The sequence below is a fragment of the Globicephala melas genome, chromosome 9, assembly GCF_963455315.2.
Source record: "Globicephala melas chromosome 9, mGloMel1.2, whole genome shotgun sequence".
NCBI classification, from domain to species: domain Eukaryota; kingdom Metazoa; phylum Chordata; class Mammalia; order Artiodactyla; family Delphinidae; genus Globicephala; species Globicephala melas.
In genome coordinates, this window is record NC_083322.1 from 73,391,122 (window position 1) to 73,417,971 (window position 26,850).

Below are 26,850 nucleotides of genomic sequence, written 5' to 3' on the forward strand. Positions count from 1 at the left end.
ATGCTTTTCAACAGCAGTTAAGCACAAGGGCTCTTCAAAGAAAGTAAGTTGCCCTTGTCCTAGTTGCATTGTAGTCAGGGACAGCAGAGTCGAGTTGCTACCTGAACAATTCATGGCTGCTTTTGTCCTCCATCAAGTAGGAATTAACCTTCCCTTTCCTCATCTTACTTCAGAAATCCTAGTCATTTAAAATTAACCCAAATGTTCAAACTCTCCATCCAGACCAAGTAAAAACACAGCTTTGGGAGCCAGAGGAAAACGAAGGATAAGATTGAGTCACATTTTCATCTCTGCCCACCAGGTTCAGAGCGTCCTTTTTTCGCTTGCTAAATTGCTAAACATGGCTCCACTTCTAGTTGTTAGATCAGCAAAGTCATTTTCAGAGCACTTTAATGTTATTCCCTCAATAGTAAAACAATTTGGAAATTTCTGTTTATTTTGAAAAGGTTTTCATTTATGCTGAGGTAGATCTTATACCAGAGGACAGCTTTGGTTTACGCTTGGAAGATGTGACTCCAAAGGTGCCAGTGGGATTCAGCCTGGCTCTAGGCCTTTTAGTCCCTTTAATCTTTTTGGGAATAAACTCTTTCTTTTAGACAAGAATGAAAGGATGTCATGAGTTAGTGGAAAGAGATTAGAAAAATTTAATCCTGTGGAGTACAGTTGTTTTAGGTATTGAAGTAACTTCCCATTTGCACCTTTGTGTTTGTAGGAATTACCTGAAAGATGGAAAACTACCAAAAAGATTGCAGCAACTGTCAGACATGAAATCTCACCTCTCCAAAATGCAGAAGTCATTCTTATAAGGAAAAAATGTATTTTGTTTGATGTAAGCTAGCTAACAAGCTTTGTGGTTTTCTGTTTTTTTGGTTTTTTTTTTTAAAGAAGGGTTTTATAAGGCTAATTGAAGCTATTTGAGATTCACTTTCAGTTTTTTTTCTTCCTTGATCAGGAGAAGCAGGCAGAGTTCAGAGAGCGATTCAGACTCTATGCTCCTCTTCGTTTTAATGCAGAAAATCCATATGGAGTACTTGATAAGGTAATTCTGATTTCAGTTATCTTGTGTGTTATAATAGCTATTTCAAAAAATAAATTTGGACACTGAGATACTGCTATATTTTGCCTTAGTTTTGCAATTAGTTATGGGTTGAAAATGAACTATTTAAAACCCAGTTACAAACAATTTTCCCCAAGTAAAATATATTGTGATTTAAATGTCTCTCCAGAAATTATATTGTGATTTAAATGTCTCTCCAGAAATTATATTGTGATTTAAATCATGTCGTCATCAAAGTACACGTACTAGTGAAACTAACAAATACTATTATTCTTTATTTTACTTTTTTTTTTTAATTGGAGTAAAATTGGTTTACAGTGTTGTGTTAGTTTCTGCTGTTAGTTTTTTATCTAAGTAACAATGAAGTGAATCAGCTATATGTATAACATATATCCCCTCCCTCTTGGACCTCCCTCCCACCCTCCCCCCGTCCCACCGATCTAGGTCATCACAGAGCACTGAGCTGAGCTCCCTGTGCTGTACAGCAGGTTCCCACTAGCTATCTATTTTACACATGGTAGTGTATTTATGTCAAACCTAATCTCCCAGTTCATCCCACCCTCCCCTTCCCTGCCGTGTCCACATGTCCCTTCTCTACATCTGTGTCTCTATTCCTACCCTACAAATAGGTTCATCTGTACGATTTTTCTAGATTCCACATATATGCATTGATATACGATATTTGTTTTTCTCTTGACATATAAACACTTTATACGTCAAGAACTTTATTAAACATATTATTTACATTATTTCTTTCAGTTCTTGCAATATCTCTCTGATACAGCTTCTATTCGCCTTTTTTTAGATAAACAATCATGTATAATTGAGTAACTTGTTGGAGATAACAGTGACAGAATCAGTATTAAAATTCTAGCTGTTTACTTTCTTTTTTAGTGAGGAATACTAAGCATTATACTATTTCCCATGTGATACTTTGTTAGTAACTCTTACTCATGGTAAGGAAAGCCCGTAACTTTTTCGTTTTTTTCCTCTGATTTATGTTTACTGCCTCATCCTATACTTTCTCCTTAGGCCTGATTCCGTGTCCTCTCCCTGACCCCCGACGACACATTGCATGTGCCCCCACGCCCACTCCCCAAGTATGTGTTATGTGGTTTTCTGGAGGTGGCTAGTGTTTCAGGGAGTTTCAAATGAATGCCCATAACTTATTCTTAATTCTGGATACAAATATTATTGAGTCATTTAATCCTAGATTATAATGAACTACTTTATTATAATTGACTATAAGAATGACCGTAATAGGCAAATAATCCGAAAATGGTGAATAATTCATGAGAATTGAAAAAATGCTTTAAACTTTTATTAGAAGAATAATATCTTTGTTTCTCTAAGAATTCTTAAGCTAGCAGCCAAAATGAGAAAGTGACTTTGAAGTTTGCATTGGGGGCTGGGAATTTTTCTGAGTTCATCTAGCCTGCCATCCTGATTTGACTTCACGCTGGAGATAGCCTTTCCTCCTTAGACTGCTGTAAAACTTGGAACTGACAGTTTTTACTTCTCTTTCCAAATTTTGGATTGAATTTAGTTTTAACTGCTTTCAGCCATTCAATAGCATGAGGTCTTCTCTTTCACTTGGCTAAAGAAAAGTAGTTAATATATTCACTGAAAAGGGAGTTGGTTAGAGTATGCGAATAGAGTTGGTTTTTTTAAAAAGATTATATCTAAACTGCAGGTGGTCTGAACAGATTGTGGATATGGAGACATTTTTACTTGACTAGCCAATGTGCTGTGTGTAAACATTTACTGCAGTTATCGTTTATTGACTCCTACCATTTGCATGCTATACTACAACACCATATAGTTACATATTTAAAAGGCAGATATTTATCATACCTACAAAATGTGTTGAGGATGTTTTGAATATAGTAGGACTCGGTTACCTTTATCTTGAAGTCATTTTCTTGTGTGTTTGTTCAGCAAGCATATCTAGTGTTTATCTAACTAGATTCAACCAAAGTCATGTATGTGTTTGTTCTGGGCTGGTATGGTAGGTCCTAGCACTCAAGGCACCTCACTCCAAAAGATGGAAACCATTGACCCTCCAGGAACAGGGGAGTGGTGTAAATCTCTCCTTTTATAACTGATACCTTGGTAAATTTATATTATGTGCTATTGTTTCTTCATAGCCAAAGATACAGTGAACAGTTGAATGAAAATAACTGGATCTATATTTCTAGGAATAATTGAATTAGTATAACTAATAGGAAAAATAATTTAAAATAAATAAAAGGGCTGTTGGCTCTGGGGAGCATGGTTGACTAGACATTTTGAAAATCCATCTTGTAAAACAGATGCTGAAACATGTTCACAAATATGTAACTTTAAATCTATTGCTGATCTCCCAAGAAAGCAAGAGGCAGGGAAATAGAGTAGCTGAAACCAGGATGGAAAGCAGCGGGAAACATAAAAGCCTGTGCTGCTGTAGGGGCAAATCAAAGTACCAGAACGCTAGAGCTTTGTGATTAACCCTTTCAGGGCAAACTAGGAGATGCTTTTAAGAGGTTACACCCTTAGTGAATGGGTGGGCTGGGAAAAATCTGCAGCCTGCACAGGGAGCCTATGAGATGACCCATCAGACCTTGCTCTGTATAGGGCGAAAAAAATAGAAAAGGATCCTCTGGGAATTGGTAAACATAGGTCTGTTCTCCCAAGGGTTATGGTGTAATTTTATACTACCCCTATGGTTAAGGAATTTCCAGGCCAGGAAACTGATATGGTTACAAGCAGCTCTTCTTAGCACCTAGTAGAAGCAAATCCAAATCTTCTCTGGGTAGAAGAGAATAAGGTGCTCTTATTCTAATCTCCTCAGGGGTCCAACAGATTAAATTCAGTTAAATTTGAGTTTACAATAAAACAAACACACCATCATGCATAAGGGCCAACAGAAAGAGCAAACCACAGATACAGACCCATATGAAATGTCAGATATTAGAAGACATTTATTGGGACTTCCCTGGTGGTCCAGTGGTTAGGACGCCGTACTTCCACTGCACAGGGCATGGGTTTGATCCCTGGTCAGGGAACTAAGATCCTTCATGTGGCACAGCCAAAAAAAAAAAGAAGAAGAAGAAGACATGTATTCAGGAAATAAAAGTTAACATTGAAAAAAATGAGCAAGTTCTCAGTTTTGAGACTATCAAAAATGATCAACTGAGTTTGAAAAAGGGTCAGAAACTTATGGAAATGAAAAATAAAAGATACAGCTCAGCAGGGGTTAAAGAACTAATTGAAAAAAGGATTAGTGAAATGCAAATGACATTGGAAGAACTCACTTAGAAGGCAGCACATAGGTGAAAGGAGATGCAAAATACAAAAGAGATTAAGAGACACAGAGTAAGAAGTTAGAATGATGTCTAACTGTTTTACTCAGACTTCCTAGAAGAGAGAATACACAGAATATTAGGCAAGCAATAGAGATGTAGCAGCTGAGATTTTTCTAGAACTGGTCAAAGCATGAATCAATAGATTGAGGAAATTCACTGACCGCCAACCAGGATAAATACAAAGCCAACATCTAGCCATATCACAATGAACTACAGAATACCAAAGGCAAAGAGAAGACCTTTAAAGCAACCAGATAGAAAAGAAAGATTACCTGTTAGAAATGATGACTGGACTAAGAGCATATTTGTCATCAGCAACAATGGAAGCCAAAAGGTAGTGGATGATTTTTTCCCAATTCTCCTGTGTAAAATTATATTTCATTAACAAGAGTATATTTTCAGATAAACAAAAATAGTGCATTAACCACCAATAAATCATCACTGAAATAAGTTCCAGTGTGTATATTATAAGAAAAGAGAGGACAAACAAAGCCAAATTTGATTCTCAATATAATTAGAAAAGGCTAGTTATACTGAGAAATCTCTGTTGGAAAATCAACGATCTTAGGAATAAATAGGGAATGATAGTACAGAAAGAGCAGAAATTCAAAAGATCATACAATACAATCAATAAGAAATTTAAAATTTAAGCAAAATGGATATATTTCTGGAAAAATATAATTCACTAAAACTATCTCAAGAAGTAACACAGGGACTTCCCTGGTGGCTCAGTGGTTAAGAATCTGCCTGCCAATGAAGGGGACACGGGTTCGAGCCCTGGACCGGGAAGATCTCACATGCCACACAGTGACTAACCCCATGCGCCACAAGTACGGAGCCTGCACTCTAGAGCCCGCAAGCCACAGCTACTGAGCCTGCACGCCTAGAGCTGGTGCTCCACAACAAGAGAAGCCACCACAATGAGCAGCCCGCGCACCTCAATGAAAAGTAGCCCCTGCTCGCCGCAACTAGAGAAAGCCTGCGCACAGCAACGAAGACCCAATGCAGCCAAAAATAAACTAATTAATTAAAAAAAGAAAGACCACAGCTGAATAGTCCTATAACTATGAAAAATTAACCAGTAGGAAAATGAAAAGATAAACCATTAATTTAAAACAGAAAGAACAGCAGGCCGTGATAGCATTACAGGTTAATTCCAAGAAGCTTTCAAGAAACAGATATCATTCATATGATTCCAGAGACCGGAAGAAGAATGAACACTCAAAAATTACTCTATGAAGCACGTCTTATTTTTGTGAAAGGACAGTATGAGAAAGGAAAAATAAGCCATTCTTTTTTTCTTTTTATAAATTTATTTATTTATTTTTGGTTGCACTGGGTCTTCATTGCTGCATGCAGGCTTTGTCTCTAGTTGCTGCGAGCGGGGGCTGCTCTTTTTTGCTGTGCACTGGCTTCTCATTTCAGTGGCTTCTCTTGTTGCGGAGCACGGGCTCCAGGCACGTGGGCTCTAGAGAGCAGGCTCAGTAGTTGTGGCGCATGGGCTTAGTCGCTCCGCGGCATGTGGGATCTTCCCACACCAGCGATCGAGCCGATGTTCCCTGCATTGGCAGGTGGATTCTCAACCACTGCACCACCAGGGAAGTCCTGATAAGCCACTCTTTTTGGTACACATAGATGCAAACTAACTAAGCAAAAAGTAATCAAATAATCCAATTTATAAATAGTTTGGGTTCATTCCAGGGAAATGTTTAACATTAGGAAATGAATATAATTTGTCATATTAACAGATTAAGAGAAAAGTCTGTGTATTGATAATCTCTAGGGTATGTTTTAAATCTGAAAGTTCTTTTTTTTAAAGAAGTGATTTATTCTTAAGTGGAAGTTTCTAGAACCTTGTCTTTTGCTCCCCAGCAAAGTCGTCCTCAGCTGTATGATGAAAATCAAGAGGAAAATTTGTATTCATAGCAATTTGATACCAGAGCAGATTTTGCTGAAATAATGTATAGGGAGGGTATTGGTAACATTACTGTGTTTCCTGATAGTCTACTCTAACTTTTTTGAGTAGTTGTGAGTTTGTTCCTCTAAAGCCCCCATTTTACCAAAAATTACACTTCAGATTTCTTTCTATTTTCTTTTAAAAATCGAAGTTGTACAAGTTGACATAACCAGAGCTACACAACGCTGTGGCTCTTCTTCTCTGGCAGTGCGTTGGATATTAAGTGTGTTTGTGTGCGTGTGTATGTGTTTTCTCCTTAGGCAAATCAAGAGCTTGAGGCGTTAGAAGAAGAACTGTTGCAGATGCAAGAATCTACTCATCTTTTTGAAGTGGCTCTTCCAGAGTACAAACAAATGAAGCAGTGTCGCAGAGAGATAACATTGCTCAAGGGGCTCTGGGATGTCATTATTTATGTTAAGGTAAGACACTGCTTTTTGAAACCATGCTTTTTTTCTTTTAGTATTTCTTTTGTATAAGTATGCGATTTTTAGTGTCTCTGTCATTCTATTTGTGTTTTATAATGTCTTAAAATATGTGGGTATTAGACTTTTTCCCCAGAATTAGAGTTCAGATATCTCTGAATTATCAGTGCTTTTTGTTTGCCATTCTGAATGAAACTTGGTATTATGAGTTGACTGCTTCAAATCCTTCTTGAGAGTTATGTAGGATATAAACAAAAATTAATATGTACCACACACATGTGGTCACTTGTGCATACAAACCGATGTGTATACCCATGGTTATACTTCCATACGTGTGCATATATAAACAGGCCTAACTAAGAGTTACTTTGTCTGTGTTAATTAAGTTGCAAACTTAAGTGCAAAAATAAGTTCTAGAGGCTTCCCTGGTGGCGCAGTGGTTGAGAGTCCACCTGCTGATGCAGGGGACAGGCGTTCGTGGCCCGGTCCGGGAAGATCCCACATGCCGCGGAGCGGCTGGGCCCGTGAGCCGTGGCCGCTGGGCCTGCGCGTCCGGAGCCTGTGCTCTGCAATGGGATCAACAGTGAGAGGCCCGCGTACCACAAAAAAAAAAAATAATAAGTTCTAGGAACTAGGCGTATTGCAATATGTGTTATACATTATTTTCTTTGAAGTTAGTTGAAAGCCAGTAAAGAAATATATTAACAAGGCATAGAATATGGTCAAGAAACTCATGAGAGTTTTGTCTATAACGGATGAAGGTTTTCTTATGAAAGCTTATCTTATATGTAGAATTATAAAAATATGGTATTTAATGATAACATTATTTATCAATTCATTCAGAGTATTCAGGATTAAATGATAATGATGGTATGTGTATGGAATTTGTCATTGCTTCTAGAAATTATCATATCACAATGTTTTAGCCTTAGGTTTGACGTGTTCTGACAACTTTTTTGTTTTTGTGGTGGGGAAGTTTTGACAGGTGCAGTTAATGCTTAAATAATTGACTTTCCCCTGGATGATGGAGTCGCTGTGTATCATCAGTTTAGATATTTTGCTGCGGAGACTTGCTTTCACCAAATGTTGTTGACACTTTTATCTGCTTGTGCGTTTTCAGAGAAGCATTGATAATTGGACTAAAACCCAGTGGAGACAGATTAATGTGGAACAGATGGATGTGGAACTCAGAAGGTTTGCCAAGGCAAGTTCCATAACTGTCTGTGACGACGATTTATCTTCCTCAGCACCACCTTCTTCCATCTTCCCTAACCTAGCGTCTGCTGTGCTGGACCGCATGTCCTTATTTACTTCAAACAGGATGATTTGAAACAGGATTTTGTTTTTCAGTCTCAGCCAGTTGCCCTTGTAATCAAGCCTACCTTTCTGTGAATGAGTGGATAAGAGCATATTAGGGCTAATGAATTGATGAGCAGTGGCTATCATCACGCGCTCCCTATGGCTGTCTAGAACGGAGGCTGGGAGGTGAAGCGCAGGGCTGAGGGAGGGGTTAGGCTTACGAAAGCTGTCGAATTCTTTCTCTAGCAGCTGTAAGCATGCTGTGTCTTCAAAGGTACCTTTCGGTTGTGGCCTTTGGGGCAACTAGTTGGGGTAACTTGTGGATGTGTATGGAATACTGTGACCTTCGTTCTTATTACTGCCCACTCCAACATCGCAAGGGGGCTCAATGTAACAGAACTGAGCTTTTTTGAATTTCGTGCTTTGATAGCTAGTCCCCACGGCCCTGTGCCCTCTGAAGAGAGTAAAGCCGCTTTGGATAAAGCCAAGTGCATGTTTGGATGAAGCCAAGTGCGTAGCCACGAAAGGCAGTTCAGAAGTAGCGAGGCCTTTTGCTTTCTTCTTGCCCCAGAACATCCTCACCCCGACTCAGTCCTGTGCTCCGCTCCAGCCAATCTTCCCATTTTTTTCTTCCCTTTTTATCCTGGTCCCAAGAACCCGAACTAGAACAGCCCATCATTCTTTTGCATGCCCTGGGGTCACTGTGCCTCTTTTCTGTACTCACTCCCTGTCCGTCTCCTTGCCCAGTGGACTGTCTCACTTCAGAGTGACCGTTTGACCCCCACTCTCAGCTGAAGATATTTTGCCTTTTTCTTTCTTTTTTTTTTTTTTTTTAAAGAAGTAGCGCTGTCCTTTTGTGCTGTGCTGGGATTGTTGTTTTATTAGGGGTTTTCTCATTCACAATTGTTAATGTTGTTCCGTGACCCAAGAAGACAGCCAAGTCAAAGGCCCTATTTGACACGTCTTAAAATCATGACTATTTAGTTCCAAGGAACAAACACTCAAAGGTAACCAGCATTTCAGGGCTACCATTTAAACAAGCCAGGTCTTCCGAGGAAGGTGTTAGTAATCCAGGTAACAATCTCAGTTTCCTGCTTATTTATGTTTCTAGAGGAAGCACTCTTCATTGCACATGTCCCGTAAACTCTATTAATTCTCTACATTTAATGACCCTTGGGTTTCCTCATGGGACATCAAGTTAGAGCCTGTGAATAAGAAACCAATGTATCCAAGTGGCTTGTACACAGTGGACTCGTAATATATGAGTGAGTGGATCCTTTTCTGTTTCTCTAGTTTTAGTCTTTAACCTGGGGACTTAAATGTTTTTACTTTCTTCCTATCCAGGGAAGTGTAAATTTATTCTTTCAAAGGAGGAAAATGATAAAACATATTATTATTTTGGGGGACCCAGTTTTTTGTCACTTTTCTCTAGGAAATTTGGTCTCTCGATAAGGAAGTCCACGTGTGGGACGCTTACTCAGGCCTGGAAGGCACAGTGAAGGACACGATGACCTCCCTGAGGGCCATTGCGGAGTTACAGAGCCCTGCCCTCAGAGACAGGCATTGGCACCAGCTGATGAAGGCCACTGGGGTCAGTTTCCTGAGTCTCACTAATTGAATATTTTTGTGACTGAAGTGTGATTCCTCGGCTTACATCATTCAACTGGGAAGAAGTGGGATTTGGGAAAAGGTTTCTGGTCAGATGCAAGAGGTCCAGCTCTTTCAGATTGTGACCAAGGGATAGACCTGCAGATATTCTAGTTTTAGCCCCTGCTATGGACGAAATGTTTCCCCCTCCAACGCCGCCAATTCATATGTTGAAGGCTGAGTTCCTAATGTGGTGGTGTTTGGAGATGGGACCTTTGGGAGATAGTTTGGTCATGAGGGTAGAATTCTCATGTATGGGGTCAGTGCCCTTGTAAGGGGATGAAGACCCCAGAGCTTTCTACTGTCTACCATATGAAAATAAAACAGGAAGACAGACATCTGTTAACCAAGAACAGAGCCTTCACCGACAACCCAACCAGGCTGGCACCCTGATCTTGGACTTCCAGCCTCTAGAACTGTGAGAAATAAATGTTTGTTGTTTAAGCCTCCCAGTCTATGGTGTTCTGTTAGAGCAGACAGAAGTGACTAAGACACCCCCTGCCCCCGCCAACCTTTTATCTCTTACTGGCCTATATGACCTGAAATAAGACACTTAACTATTCTGTTTTGAGTTTTTTATTTATAAAGTGAGAGTGATGCTATCTACTCTCATAATCAGAGGGATCTTGTAAGGATCAAGTAAGATAATGTGAAGGCATTTTATAGAGCATGACATGGCTGCAAAGAATCTTATATTTTGTGGAGAGGATCAGAGAGTATTAGAAGTGAATTTAGGGGGAGAGAGAATTCAGAAATAGTGATTTTTTTTCTCCCCACAATTCATTTAATAATGACATCCCTTTTTGATGGTCTTTTGATGGTTTTTTTTTCTAATTTTTTTTAAAGATGCATTTTTTTGATTTTTTTTCTGATGTAGACCATTTTTAAAGTCTTTATTGAATTTGTTAAAGTATTGCTTCTGTTTTATGTTTTGATTTTTTGGCTGCAAGGCATGTGGGATCTTAGTTCCCCGACCAGGCATCGAACCTGCACCCCTGCATTGGAAGGTGAAGTCTTAACCACTGGACCACCAGAGAAATCCCAAATGGTTTTTTATTTTATTGCAAAATATAGAATTATTTCTCATGTGTCTGTACCATTTGAGGTTATATTTTCTTGCCTCTCTACATCTATTTAGGAGCAAATATACCAAACTTACACTTTATTTTTCAGGGAAGGTGACCTTCATGAGTTTAAAATGCATAAAATGCAGCCTGATGTGCGTGTTTTCTGCTAGGCACACATCATGAAGAAGGGCTGTCATGATTTGAAGACAAAGTTTGTAGGGTGGGGAAACTGAGGAAAGGGGCAGCCTGGTGAAATGGGGGTGGCCTAAGCTTTATTGGTCCAAATCTAACACCTAGTATCTCTTAGATCTTGGGCCAGTTACTTGCTCTCTGTACCTCAGTTGCCCCTTCTATGAAATACAAGTAATGCTATAATGCTGCCATGCAGACTTGGTGAGATGAGATTATATATAGACCCTAGCACATAGCAAATCCTCAATAAATGGTCCCTGAAGTTTTTATTATAATACTTTCCATAGAGTCTTTTAGGCATTGCATATTTAGGCTTTATAGTTGATTAATTTATTCTTTCAGAAAATCTTTATTGAGTCTCCCAACATGGAAGGTATACTTGTGTCCCACTCCCCGCCCCCTTCTCACATTTGCCCCAGTGAGCTTTCTTCTCACCACAGTGTCTTGCCTGTGTCATGCCCTTCTGCAAGCTAGGAAAAGGTAGTTCTCTGGCAATTTAGAAAAAGGCATCTTCCTCCAGGCTGATCTGGGGCATCAGAGCAGTGACTAGATCCAACCTCCAGTTGTCACCTGGGCAGGGGGTCCATATTCACTGCACAAACTATGCAGCTAATCAGGGGGGCCTTGTTATGCATCCCTGCTCATTCCTTCTCTAAGACAGACCTGACTCCCATCAGCTCTGGAGTGAGGTCAAAAGTGATGCAGAGATAGGGTGACCAACTCATCTGGTTTGCTCAGGACTTCCCAGGTTTTAGCCCAGGAAACCCCCCAGTCCTGGGCAAACAGGGAGGTTTAGTCGTCCTGTGCAGAGCCGTGCATGGTGACGAGCAACATGACTGATTGAGGAGAGCCAGAGAGGACTGCACCTTCCGAGAAGCAGGGACTGGATATTCTTAGCAGGGCAGGAAAGGAAATGGCTTCCTTGCAACTGTGTGGTGGGATCAGCTATTCATTTGTGAGGGACATGGGTGAGTCTGGGCACTTAGGAAGAGCTGAGAGCTTCTTAGCAAATATGGAGGTGGGGAAAGTGGGGAGTCAATAAGGTGATGAGGAAATGTGAGTGACTTTTTCACATGGTAAATATCAATAATGACAGTATAAGAATAATTATTTTTTGCCAAGGAACTAAGATTAAGTCAATGATGAAACTAGGTTAAAGCACGGAAGCAACTGGGAATTATGTTCAGTGAATAGAGTACCTAAGGAAGAGAAGACAAATGAGCTATTACCTGATTCCTGGGATTTCAACCAAATTATAATAAATGAACAACGTGATTCTCTTTAAAAATGGGTTTTGTGGGCAAAGGAGGTAAGAAATGAGCTGACAGGGGAGGGTTATGAAACTAAAGAAAGTACTGTAGTATGAACGCGGCCTAAACCTCAGCCCTCGCTTCGATGGGTGATGCCTCAGTGACTGTGAGTAAAAAAGCAACGTCTTTGGTTGTCTGCACATTTCAGAACTCGAAATGTACTCAGCAGCTGACTTGAGTATATTTAGCTGTGTTTCATTCCTCTGGCCATTAGGTAGAAGGAACCATTAATATATGTGGAATATAAATTCTGCCTTTTTTTTGTTCCTAATCAGGTCAAGTTTTCTATAAACGAAGCCACAACTTTGGCAGATTTGTTAGCCTTGCGATTACACCAAATGGAAGAGGATGTCCGAAGCATCGTGGACAAAGCAGTGAAAGAGCTGGGGACTGAGAAGGTGTTGTCCTTGGGCTGTTCCTTTTTACCCTGAGCTAATTCTGTGCACTGGCACGTAAGCAGACTCAGGGAGAAGTCCTCCTGCCATAGTTGTGTGGAGACATGTTTCCCTGGGCAGGAAACAGCTTTCTTCTAGGCCACAGTAAATTTGTAAAACGAGAGAGCTGACCCAGTTGATGATGACGATTATAGCAGAAAACATTTATATATCGTTTACTTGGTAGCAAACACTGCTCTCAGTGCTTTATATTCATTTAATTCTCTGAGGATTATCTCTATTGTACAGATGAGGAAACTGAGGTATAGAGAAGTAATTAACTTACCCAGGTTCAACAAAGGACCTGGGATTCACATTCTGGCACTCAGAGCACTATCCAAAAAGTAAATAATATCTATCAGACCTTTTTTTTTTTTTTTACATCTTTATTGGAGTATAATTGCTTTACAATGGTGCGTTACTTTCTGCTTTAAAACAAAGTGAATCAGTTATACATATACATATGTTCCCATATCTCTTCCCTCTTGCATCTCCCTCCCTCCCACCCTCCCTATCCCGCCCATCTAGGTGGTCATAAAGCACAGAGCTGATGTCCCTGTGCTATGCGGCTGCTTCCCACTAGCTAGCTATTTTACGTTTGGTAGTGTATATATGTCCATGACACTCTCTCACTTTGTCACAGTTTACCCTTCCCCCTCCCCATAGCCTCAAGTCCATTCTCTAGTAGGTCTCTGTCTTTATTCCTGTCTTACCCCTAGGTTCTTCATGACATTTTTTTTTCTTACATTCCATATATATGTGTTAGCATACGGTATTTGTCTTTCTCCTTCTGACTTACTTCCCTCTGTATGACAGACTCTAGGTCCATCCACCTCACTACAAATAACTCAATTTCATTTCTTTTTATGGCTGAGTAGTATTCCATTGTATATATGTGCCACATCTTCTTTATCCATTCATCTGTCAGTGGACACTTAGGTTGTTTCCATCTCCTGGCTATTGTAAATAGTGCTGCAATGAACATTGTGGTACATGTCTCTTTCTGAATTATGATTTTCTCAGGGTATATGCACAGCAGTAGGATTCCTGGGTCGTATGGTAGTTCTATTTATAGTTTTTTAAGGAACCTCCATACTGTTCTCCATAGTGGCTGTATAAGTTCACATTCCCACCAACGGTGCAGGAGGGTTCCCTTTTCTCCACACCCTCTCTAGCCTTTATTGTTTGTAGATTTTTGATGATGGCCATTCTGACTGGTGTGAGGTTATACCTCATTGTGGTTTTGATTTGCACTTCTCTAATGGTTAATGACATTGAGCATCCTTTCATGTGTTTGTTGGCAGTCTGTATATCTTCTTTGGAGAAATGTCTGTTTAGGTCTTCCACCCATTTTTGGATTAGGTTGTTTGCTTTTTTGATATTTAGCTAGATGAGCTGCTTGTATATTTAGGAGATTAATCCTCTGTCAGTTGCTTCATTTGTAAATAGTTTCTTCCATTCTGAGGGTTGTCTTTTCATCTTCTTTATAGTTTCCTTTGCTATGCAAAAGCTTTTAGTTTCATTAGGTCCCATTGATTAATTTTTGTTTTTATTTCCATTTCTCTAGGAGGTGGGTCCAAAAGGATCTTGCTGTGATGTATGTCATAGAGTGTTCTGCCTATGTTTTCCTCTAAGAGTGTGATAGTGTCTAGCCTTACATTTAGGTCTTTAATCCATTTTGAGCTTATATCTCTTATATCTCTCGTATATGGTGTTAGGGAGTGTTCTAATCTCATACCTTTACAGGTACCTGTCCAGTTTTCCCAGCACCACTTATTGAAGAGGCTGTCCTTTCTCCACTGTACATTCCTGCCTCCTTTATCAAAGATAAGGTGACCATATGTGCGTGGGTTTATCTCTGGGCTTTCTATCCTGTTCCATTGATCTATATCTCTGTTTTTGTTCTAGTACTGTACTGTCTTGATTACTGTAGCTTTGTAGTATAGTCTGAAGTCAGGGAGCCTGATTTCTCCAGCTCCATTTTTCGTTCTCAAGATTGCTTTGGCTATTCGGGGTCTTTAGTGTTTCCATACGAATTGTGAAATTTTTTGTTCTAGTTCTGTGAAAAATGCCAATGGTAGTTTGATAGGGATTGCATTGAATCTGTAGATTGCTTTGGGTAGTAGAGTCATTTTCACAATGTTGATTCTTCCAATCCAAGAACATGGTATCTCTCTCCATCTATTTGTATCATCTTTAATTTCTTTCATCAGTGTCTTATAATTTTCTTCATACAGGTCTTTTGTCTCCTTAGGTAGGTTTATTCCTAGATATTTTATTCTTTTTGTTGCAATGGTAAATGGGAGTGTTTTCTTGATTTCACTTTCAGCTTTTTCATCATTAGTGTTATAGGAATGCCAGAGATTTCTGTGCATTAATTTTGTATCCTGCTACTTTACCAAATTCATTGATTAGCTCTAGTAGTTTTCTGGTAGCACCTTTCGGATTCTCTATGTATAGTATCATGTCATCTACAAACAGTGACAGCTTTACTTCTTCTTTTCCGATTTGGATTCCTTTTATTTCCTTTTCTTCTCTGATTGCTCTGGCTAAAACTTCCAAAACTATGTTGAATAAGAGTTGTGAGAGTGGGCAACCTTGTCTTGTTCCTGCTCTTAGTGGAAATGGTTTCACTTTTTCACCATTGAGGACGATGTTGGCTGTGGGTTTGTCATATATGGCCTTTATTATGTTGAGGAAAGTTCCCTCTGTGCCTACTTTCTGCAGGGTTTTTTATCATAAATGGGTGTTGAATTTTGTCAAAAGCTTTCTCTGCATCTATTGAGATGACCATATGGTTTTTCTCCTTCCATTTGTTAATATGGTGTATCATGTTGATTCATTTGCATATATTGAAGAATCCTTGCTTTCCTGGAATAAACCCCACTTGATCATGGTGTATGATCCTTTTAATGTGCTGTTGGATTCTGTTTGCTAGTATTTTGTTGATGATTTTTGCATCTGTGTTCATCAGTGATATTGGCCTGTAGTTTTCTTTCTTTGTGACATCCTTGTCTGGTTTTGGTATCAGGGTGATGGTGGCCTCATAGAATGAGTTTGGGAGTGTTCCTCCCTCTGCTATATTTCGGAAGAGTTTGAGAAGGATAGGTGTTAGTTCTTCTCTAAATGTTTGATAGAATTCGCCTGTGAAGCCATCTGGTCCTTGGCTTTTGTTTGTTGGAAGATTTTTAATCACAGTTTCAATTTCAGTGCTTGTGATTGGTCTGTTCATATTTTCTATTTCTTCCTGATTCAGTCTTGGCAGGTTGTGCATTTCTAAGAATTTGTCCATTTCTTCCAGGTTGTCCATTTTATTGGCATAGGGTTGCTTGTAGTAATCTCTCATGATCCTTTGTATTTCTGCAGTGTCAGTTGTTACTTCTCCTTTTTCATTTCTAATTCTATTGATTTGAGTCTTCTCCCTTTTTTTCTTGATGAGTCTGGCTAAAGGTTTATCTATTTTGTTTATCTTCTCAAAGAACCAGCTTTTAGTTTTATTGATCTTTGCTATCGTTTCCTTCATTTCTTTTTCATTTATTTCTGATCTGATCTTTATGATTTCTTTCCTTCTGCTAACTTCGGGGTTTTCTGTTCTTTTTTCTCTAATTGCTTTAAGTGCAAGGTTAGGTTGTTTATTCGAGTTGTTTCCTGTTTCTTAAGGTAGGATTGTATTGCTATAAACTTCCCTCTTAGAACTGCTTTTGCTGCATCCCATAGGTTTTGGGTCGTTGTGTCTCCATTGTCATTTGTTTCTAGGTATTTTTTGATTTCCTCTTTGATTTCTTCAGTGATCACTTTGTTATTATGTAGTGTATTGTTTAGCCTCTGTGTGTTTATATTTTTTACAGATCTTTTCCTGTAATTGATATCTAGTCTCATAGCGTTGTGGTCAGAAAAGATACTTGATATGATTTCAATTTTCTTAAATTTACCGAGGCTTGATTTGTGACCCAAGATATGATCTGTCCTGGAGAATGTTCCATGAACACTTGAGAAAAATATGTATTCTTTTGTTTTTGGATGGAATGTCCTATAAATATCAATTAAGTCCATCTTGTTTAATGTATCATTTAAAGCTTGTGTTTCCTTATTTATTTTCATTTTGGATGATCTGTCCATTGGTGAAAGTGCGATGTTAAAGTCCCCACTATGAATGTGTTACTGTCGATTTCCCCTTTTATGGCTGTTAGTATTGCCTTATGTATTGAGGTGTTCCTATGTTGGGTGCATAAATATTTACCATTCTTATCTCTTCTTCTTGGATCGATCCCTTGATCATTATGTAGTGTCCTTCTTTGTCTCTTCTGATAGTCTTTATTTTAAAGTCTATTTTGTCTGATATGAGAATTGCTACTCCAGCTTTCTTTTGGTTTCCATTTGCATGGAGTATCATTTTCTATCCCCTTACTTTCAGTCTGTATGTGTCTCTAGTTCTGAAGTGGGTCTCTTGTAGACAGCATAAATATGGGTCTTGTTTTTGTATCAGTTCAGCCAGTCTGTGTCTTTTGGTGGGAGCATTTAGTCCATTTACATTTAAGGTAATTACCGATATGTATGTTCCTATTCCCATTTTCTTAATTGTTTGGCGTTTGTTATTGTAGGTCTTTTCCTTCTATTGTGTTTTTTGCCTAGAGAAGTTCCTTTAGCATTTGTTGTAAAGCTGGTTTGGTGGTGCTGAACTCTCTCAGCTTTTCCTTGTCTGTAAAGGTTTTAATTTCTCCATCAAATCTGAATGAGATCCTTGTTGGGTAGAGTAATCTTGGTTCTAGGTTTTTCTCCTTCATCACTTTAAATATGTCCTGCCAGTCCGTTCTGGCTTGCAGAGTTTCTGCTAACGTTATGGGGATTTCCTTGTGTGTTATTTTTCCCTTGCTGCTTTTAATATGTTTTCCTTGTATTTAATTTTTGACAGTTTGATTAATATGTGTCTTGGCGTGTTTCTCCTTGGATTTATCCTGTATGGGACTCTCTGTGCTTCCTGGATTTGATTAACTATTTCCTTTCCCATATTAGGGAAGTTTTCAACTATAATCTCTTCAAATGTTTTCTCAGTCCCTTTCTTTTTCTCTTCTTCTTCTGGAACCCCTATAATTTGAATGTTGGTGCATTTAATGTTGTCCCAGAGGTCTCTGAGACTGTCCTCAGTTCTTTTCATTCTTTTTCCTTTATTCTGCTCTGCAGTAGTTATTTCCACTATTTTATCTTCCAGGTCACTTATCCATTCTTCTGCCTCAGTTATTCTATTGATCCCATCTGGAGTATTTTTAATTTCATTTATTGTGTTGTTCATTGTTGCTTGTTTCATCTTTAGTTCTTCTAGGTCCTTTTAAAATGTTTCTTGCATTTTGTCTATTCTATTTCCAAGATTTTGTGTCGTCTTTACTATCACTATTCTGAATTCTTTTTCAGGTAGACTGCCTATTTCCTCTTCATTTGTTAGGTCTGGTGGGTTTTTATCTTGCTCCTTCACCTGCTGTGTGTTTTTCTGTCTTCTCATTTTGCTTATCTTACTGTGTTTGGGGTCTCCTTTTTGCAGGCTGCAGGTTTGTAGTTCCCGTTGTTTTTGGTGTCTGTCCCCAGTGGCTGAAGTTGGTTCAGTGGGTTGTGTAGACTTCCTGGTGGAGGGGACTAGTGCCTGTGTTGTGGTGGATGAGGCTGGATCTTTTCTTTCTGGTGGGCAGGTCCACGTCTGGTGGTGTGTTTTGGGGTGTCTGTGGACTTATTATGATTTTAGGCAGCCTCTCTGCTAATGGGTGGGGTTGTGTTCCTGTCTTGCTAGTTGTTTGGCATAGGGTATCCAGCACTGTAGCTTGCTGGTCATTGAGTGAAGCTGGGTGTTGGTGTTGAGATGGAGATCTCTGGGAGATTTTCGCCATTTGATATTATGTGGAGCTGGGAGGTCTCTTGTGGACCAGTGTCCTGAAGTTGGCTCTCCCACCTCAGAGGCACAGCAGTGACTTCTGGCTGGAGCACCAAGAGCCTGTCATCCCCACAGATCAGAATAAAAGGGAGAAAAAGCAGGAAGAAGGAGGATAAAATAAAGTAAGATAAAATAAAGTTATTAAAATAAAAAATAATTATTAAGAAAAAAAAATTTTTTAAGTAAAAAAAAAAAAAAACGGACAGATAGAACCCTAGGACAAATGGTGATAGCAAAGCTATACAGACAAAATCTGACACAGAAGCACACACATACACACTCACAAAAAGAGGAAAAGGGGAAAAAATAATAAATCTTGCTCTCAAAGTCCACCTCCTCAATTTGGGATGATTCTTTGTCTATTCTGGTATTCCACAGATGCAGGTACATCCGGTTGGTTGTGGAGATTTAATCCGCTGCTCCTGAGGCTGCTCAGAGAGATTTCCCTTTCTCTTCTTTGTTCTCACAGCTCCTGGGGTTCAGCTTTGGATTTGGCCCCGCCTCTGCGTGTAGGTCGCCGGAGGGCGTCTGTTCTTCGCTCAGACAGGACAGGGTTAAAGGAGCAGCTGTCTCGGTGCTCTGGCTCACTCAGGCCGGGGGGATGGAGGGGCACGGAGTGTGGGGCGAGGCTGGGGCGGCAGAGGCCGGCAGGATGTTGCACCAGCCTGAGGCGCGCCATGCGTTCTCCTGGGGGAGTTATCCCTGCATCTCGGGACCCTGGCAGGGGCGGGCTGCACAGACTCCCTGGAAGGGAGGTGTGGATAGTGACCTGTGCTCGCACACAGGCTTTTTGGTGGCGGCGGCAGCAGCCTTAGCTTCTCCTGCCCATCTGTGGGGTCCGTGCTGTTAGCCGCAGCTCGAGCCCGACTCTGGAGCTCCTTTAAGCAGCGCTCTTAATCCCCTCTCCTAGCGCACCAGGAAACAAAGAGGGAAGAAAAAGCCTCTTGCCTCTGACCGAAGCCGGAGCCTCAGCTCCCAGCCCTGCCCGCCCCGGCGGGTGAGCAGACAAGCCTCTTGGGCTAGTGAGTGCCGGTAGGCACCGATCCTCTGTGCGGGAATCTCTCCGCTTTGCCCTCCGCAGCCCTGTTGCTGCGCTCTCCTCCACGGCTCCGAAGCTTCCCCCCTCCGCCACCCGCAGTCTCCGCCCGCGAAGGGGCTTCCTAGTGTGTGGACACCTTTCGTCCTTCACAACTCCCTCCCACTGGTGCAGGTCCCGTCCCTATTCTTTTGTCTCTGTTTATTCTTTTTTCTTTTGCCCTACCCAGGTACGTGGGGGAGTTTCTTGCCTTTTGGGAGGTCTGAGGTCCTCTGCCAGTGTTCAGTAGGTGTTCTGTAGGAGTTGTTCCACGTGTAGATGTATTTCTGGTGTATCTGTGGAGAGGAAGGTGATCTATGCGTCTTACTCTTCCGCCATCTTCCCCCTCTCTCGGATTCTGAGTCTTGAGTGTCTATCAGACTTTTAAGATAACCTTTTAAATCCCCTCCTGCTCTGGCATTGTGTTTCAGTGAAGGATATAAAGCTCAGATCCAGTAAAAAAAAAAATTGATATTGGTGTGACACTTGTTCCTTTTGTGTGGTGGAATTCATTCTCTAAACCTCATCACCGTGAATTATGTGGAGGAAAAAAATTGAGGCCAGTGATATTTGATGTCCCTCTGTTTGTTTTTTTTTTTAAATTGTAAAAACAGTTTTTAAAATTCCAGATGATAGCCTAAGTATTGGTCCTAAATTAAACTTTTGTGCACATAACTAAATACTGTTTACATCTAGGTTGTTACTGAAATCAGCCAGACCTGGGCAACCATGGAGTTCTCTTACGAAGTTCACTCTCGGACAGGCATTCTATTACTGAAGTTTGATGAACAATTGTTTGAAACTCTAGAGCACAACCAAGTAAGATGGATATTTTTATTACAGATTTTTTCATTTTAAATTACGATTTTAGATTTTTCCCAAGTTCCAATACTCAGTATTTCTTTCTTCATTCATTGGGCATCTGCTTGTACCAGGCTCCAGGCATAGTACCATTTGGGCTCAAAAAGTATGAACACTTGTTCTCAAGGAACTTGCACTTGAGTAGGGAGACAGAGACAAGGTTCCAAAGGGTCTTGTAAGGTGGTGGTACTTGTGCTGAACCTTGAAGGATGGGCTGGTATTCAACAAAAAATGGTGATCAGAAAGGGGTGTTATAGCAAAGGGGAGAATGTTAGTGGCATCTTGGAATGCCAGAAAGTACCTGCCATTCAGAGGTAATTTAAAGAGTTTGGTTTCCTTAGAATAGAGATTTTCTTGATAGGAGTAATAAAAAATAAGGCTGGAGGGACAGTCGAGAGCGCAGCCTATGTGGTCTTCAATTCTAAGGTTATGAGTTAGCATCTCTTTGGACATGAGACATAAGAAAGATGAAAGAGACAAACTATTCAGAGGAAATAATAACAGTAGTGTTATTATTATTAGACATGGGGCACTTAGGAAAGAACCTGCTCTGAAGAGATGATGTTCTATTATTTTTGGTGTATTTAAAGTGAGGGACATTGATGTAAAGGTGGAAAGTCTGACCTAGAGCTCAGTGCAGAGGTTCAGTCTAGAAATGTAGTTTGGGAGGTCATTTTTGGTGTCTTGAGAATTGATGAGCTAGATAATGAGACGTAAAGAAGATAATCCAGCTGAGAATAGAGCTTTGGGAAAGGCTGCGTGTAGTGAGCAAGAGCAGGAGACATAAAGGAGGCAGAGAGAGAGAGAGTGGGCAGAGAAATCGTAGAAAAAGAAGACTGTATAGTATCATCAGCAATCACAGGATAAGTTTCTCCTACAAAGGAGAGTCGACTGTCATGGAAACAACCTAAGTGTCCATTGACATATGAATGGATAAAGAAAATGTGGTGTATATACAGTGGAATATCATCATTCTGCCATAAAAAGAAGGAAATCCTGCCGTTTGTGATGATGTGGGTGGATTTTGAGAGTATTATGCCAAGTGAGGTAGTTCACTCAGAGGAAGCAAGTACTGAATATTCTTGCTTATATGGGGAATCTAAAAAAGCTGACCTTATACAGGGTAGAATGGCAGTTACCAGTTTCTGGGGCTTTGGGGAAGTGTGGAGGTATTGGTCAAATGGTCCGGACCTCTGGGTATAAGATGAATAAGTTCTGGGCATCTAATGTACAGCATGGTGACTGCAGTTAACAATAGTATATTATATGCTTGAAAGTTGTTAAGAGAGTAGATCTTAAATGTTATCAGCACGCGTGCACACACACACACACACACACACACGGCAGTTACATGGGTTGTGGAGGTGTAAATTTACTGTGGTAACCATTTCACAGTATATACATGTGTCAGATCATCACATTGTACACTTTACACTTACACAATGCTGTATGTCAATAATATTTCAATAAAGCTGGGGGGGGAAGAATAGTCAAATGTATTAAACACTTAGAGATGGAGGAGGATGAAAAGGAGCTGTTCTCAGTGACTTCCTGGAATTTCAGTGTCAGAGAATGATGGGAAGTGCTCGCTGAACTGCACGACCTTAAAGCAAGGCTTGGTGTTAGGAAGGCTGCCAAGTTTGGTAGTAAACTCAAAGAGGAGGAAAACAGGAGCTTAAGGGCTTAGCAAACTGGAAGGAAGTTTGTTTCGTATTTTCAATATTGAAAAAGAAGACCCATAACCTTAGGATGATTCACAGGCAGAGACCCCAAGAAGAGTGAGAGAGGATGAAAGAATAAAGTTTAATTCCTAAAGCTGCACCCTGGTGCACAATATTTTTTCCTGCCTTCCAAGAGACACGTGGCCTTCTTCTAGAAGACGCATTACATGTAGTTGCTTATATTTGTCTTTTTCCTTTTGGAAAAAACATGTTATTATGTAATATTTAATGCCATTAATTCACTCACTTAACAAATACTTACTGAATGCCTGTTGCATGTATCGTGTGCTAGGTCCTAGGAATCCAGCAATAAACAGAAGAAGTGTGCTCCCTCTTGATGCTTACAGACTACCAATTTAGATGGTATTTGAAATTCTTTGCCTTTCTTTTAGGTTCAGTTACAGACTCTGCTTCAAAGCAAGTATGTGGAATATTTCATTGAGCAAGTCATAAGCTGGCAAAACAAATTAAACACAGCAGATTCGGTCATCTTTACTTGGATGGAAGTACAGCGCACTTGGTCTCACCTAGAAAGCATCTTTGTTTATTCAGAAGATATTCGAATTCAGCTTGTGAAAGATGCTCAGAGATTCGGCAGAGTAGATGCTGAATTTAAGGTTCGTGGAAGAAAGGCTGTTTTCTATCCTAACAGCTTTGTCCAAACAATATAAAAATCTTGTAAAGAAACATGATTTGGGGTACTGTATTTATGAAAAATATATGTGTGTATTTGAATTTCAGGAGACAAGGTCAGGAAACTTGTCTGTGAAGGGTCAGATAGTCCATAGTTTAGGCTTTGTGGTTGTATGTGGTCTCTGTCACAACTCAGCAGGGCTGCCATTGTCCTGTGAAAGAAAACATAGACACTACATAGACAGATGGGTGTGGCTGTGTACCAGTAAAACTTTATAGACACCAGAAATTGAATTCCGTATTATTTTCATGTGTCACGAAGTATTACGCTTGTTTAGATTTTTTTCAACTAGTTAAAAATGTAAAGACCATTCTTAGCTTCAGGCCGTACAAAACCAGGCAGCAGGCCACATGTTTCCCAGAGGCCTACACCAACAGTAAGGCCTGGGAGACAGATTCATCTTCATGAAGTAAGAGACTGAGGAGGGGAAACCAGTAACAAAGTTATACTATCAGTTACTGGTTTGTTTCATAAGAGCCACAGAGAACACATGGAGATGTACATATAATAAATGATTTGAGAGACTTTAGGCAGAGAATAATGGCTTTACTTTTTATCTAGAAATGGGGGTGAATTATTGTCGTCTTACTAGCTAAAGCAGAACACCAGAGGAATTCTATTTTATTTAACTTTTAAGGAGGAAAGAGTGGGTAGATTGTTTCATATTCATCTCATTTTCCAATGTGAGTGTATTCTTTAAGATTCTGGTTCTCTGTCTCTCTATTTTTTTGTGCGTTTGGTTTAGAAGAGAGAAATTCTGCCTGGACCCAGAGTGGTGGTAATGTCTTATCGAATTTATATTGATAAAAACTATGTGATTACACTTTGTTTTTGATGTTCATCTAAAAGTTTAAAAGCAGAACAGACGTGGTGTTAGAAATCTCATTTATCTTGCTTTCCCGTAGTTTGATTGTTTTTCACTTTTTAATTCCCTAAATGGATGAAAAATTTAGAAAAGTAATTTCTAATATCAATGGCTCCATGTTTTACTTTTGCTCAGGAGTTAATGTTCAGGACAGCTAAAATAAAAAATGTTTTAGAAGCAACAAGCAGACCTAACCTCTTTGAAGAACTTAAAGATTTACAGTACAGGTAAGAATAAAACTACAAAGTGATCAATTTGTTATACTTCTGAGATTTCTTTTGAATATCTAATAGTGTTTAACACCAAGTTATTGTACGAACAACTTCTACTAAATTATAATTTTGCTTATAGTTATCTAGTTGCCTTATACATATTAGGTGGTACATACATTTTGTGAGTTAATGTAAACAGATCCAAATACATTTCTGTCTTCCAAAAAGGAATATCATTATAGTAAAATTAGAATATCCTATCATCAAGAGAATCAGCATGGTTGTTTAATCAATTCTTTTATCAAAGTATCCTGCAAATATTTATTAAGCAGCTACTGTATGCTAGGAACTGGGATTGCACTCATTTTAAGTCCTTTATTTTGTATATAGTTTAATTATTACTAGAAATTATCCTTAGACAGCATGTTAGTATTTTTGAAATCCTTGTCCTAAAGGGCATTTGTAGTTTTTATATAAAATTATACAACAGCTAGTGGTCATAAGAATTTTCTGGCTTTTGATTACAAATGGGCAGATCAGCCACTAAAAGAAGAGCTTTGTGTGGAATTGTGATCACTTTTCATTGCAAGGCAGAGGAGCCCTCTAGATAAAAATATATATCACATACAATTATTTCATAATCTGGAAGTTTTTTAGAAAGAAAGTTGGCCATAATTTTTAAAGTGTGGATTTCTGCAGAAGTTAATTATTAGTCAGTAATCTTTGAGGGTTTTGGGGGCTCTGCTTCTGGGTCATCTCTGCTCTGCTAAGAAAATAATGTGGAAATGATTCTGGATCTTATGACTCTTCTGAAAACAAGAGAGAGTTGAAGGTGCTTGTGTTTTATAGACATTCAGTGGGAAAAGGAAGACCTTAAACCAATTACGTGTTAAGTAAAGCATTTTGTGCTCGAGGCGAGTGATGCCAAATCTGGTCTTCTCTCCTGCTGATGAGAGGTGTCATTAAAAGAAGGGTAAAAATGAACTTACCTACAAAGCAGAAACAGAAGTAGTTACAGATGTAGAAAACAAACTTATGGTGACCAGGGGGTAAGGGGGAGTGGGACAAATTGGGAGATTGGGACTGACATATACATACTACTATATATATAATAGATAACTAATAAGGATATACTGTATAGCACAGGGAGCTCTACTCAATACTGTGTAATGGCCTATATGGGAAAAGAATCTAAAAAAGAGTGGATATATGTATATGTATAACTGATTCTGTTTTCACTGTACACCTGAAACTAACAACTTTGTAAATCAACTATACTCCAATAAAAAAATTTTTTTAAATGTCCACACTTTCCTTCAAAAAGCAGACAAGTGATAAGTAACATCAACTTAAGTCTGATCTATATTTAGTCTCAACTAACGATGGATGTGTGTGTGTTTCTCCTCCCACTTGGCATGACTTGTACACGAGTCATGAACAAGACGATGATGTCAAAGAGAGGGAGGTAGGCTCCGTGTTAAATGGTGAGCTTCTTGTGGTGAATGGACAGATGAGAGGCTCTGGGTTTTGGTGACGTTTTAATAAATGAATGGGCAAGATATGCTTACAATGATTTTTCATTCCTTCTTGCAGGCTTTCTCTTTGTGAAAAAGCTCTTGCTGAGTACCTGGAAACCAAGCGTGTGGCTTTTCCGCGCTTCTATTTCATCTCTTCCGCAGACTTACTTGACATTCTCTCAAAGGGAGCTCAACCTATGGAGGTAAATATTTGTTTTTGAGAGTCTCATATTATCCTATGTTAGCTAAGGAATGTCACAGTTTCTTTATCATTGTCAAATGCCACCTACCATGTCACATGTGCCAGGAGCCAGAAAATATGCAGTAAGAATTCTTAATGCAGCAACAGAGGGATGTTAGAAGCAGTGCTCAAGGAACTGGGAAAGGTAACTGCCTGGTTCTCAACACAAGGAAGGGACAGCAAATGTACAAGGCTTAGGGCCCTGCAAGAAGTTAATGGAAGAAACACTGGCTCCAAACCCCCAGAATTCTGGGACAAGGACTGGAGCTCCATTGCCTGGTTTGCAGCTTTCCTGGGGGAGACTGAGTCACTGGGAATGAGATCATGGCTGGTACCTTCTTACAACAACCTTGACTCCAGAGTAACCTTCATAGTTGAAGCTGGACTAGGCTTCAGTGCTGTCAGAGGTGTATTGGTATATTTTCATCCTCTACCTAACACTCTAATTTTCTCCTATCATTTCAAAAATAATGTAGCACCCATGACAATATGTAAAGCAAATAAAAACAGCTCTTACCTTTTGTAATCTGAGAGCACAGATCAGAGACCAAGCTTCGTGCAAATCCCAAAGCTCTCCTTCCTCTAAACATTTAGTGGATGTTGCCTTTCATTATATCTGTTCAGTTGTTCACATCCATTTAGATCTTAGAATTGTTACAACTGACATAGGCAGTTACTCCTAGACTTGACCATATATCACAGATTATTTTGACGCCAAAGGTTGTGCTTTATCGTTGTGGATTTGTCTCCATGTTCCTGCTCTAGGTATTTTTCTGCCATTTTCTTTGGAATATGTGTCACCTAACACTACGGTTTCCTGAATTCTGTTCTCTGGACACAGTATTTATCTTTTCTTTTTTTTTTTTTTTGGTACGTGGGCCTCTCACTGTTGTGGCCTCTCCCGTTGCGGAGCACAGGCTCCGGACGCGCAGGCTCAGCGGCCATGGTTCACGGGCCCAGCCGCTCCGCGGCATGTGGGATCTTCCCGGACCGGGGCTCGAACCCGTGTCCCCTG

The 26,850-nt window shown here is 39.7% G+C and overlaps 1 protein-coding gene across 1 annotated transcript in view; it reads left to right on the top strand.

Annotated features, from left to right (window-relative positions):
* Positions 1–26,850, top strand: part of DNAH11 (dynein axonemal heavy chain 11) — a 315,096-nt gene that overhangs the window by 66,622 nt on the left and 221,624 nt on the right. Inside the window, 10 exon segments of the mRNA XM_060305020.1 lie at positions 713–829; positions 953–1,039; positions 6,619–6,777; positions 7,901–7,984; positions 9,512–9,670; positions 12,571–12,693; positions 20,421–20,543; positions 22,699–22,923; positions 24,001–24,092; positions 25,671–25,797. Of these exon segments, the coding sequence (XP_060161003.1) occupies positions 713–829; positions 953–1,039; positions 6,619–6,777; positions 7,901–7,984; positions 9,512–9,670; positions 12,571–12,693; positions 20,421–20,543; positions 22,699–22,923; positions 24,001–24,092; positions 25,671–25,797 (1,296 nt within the window).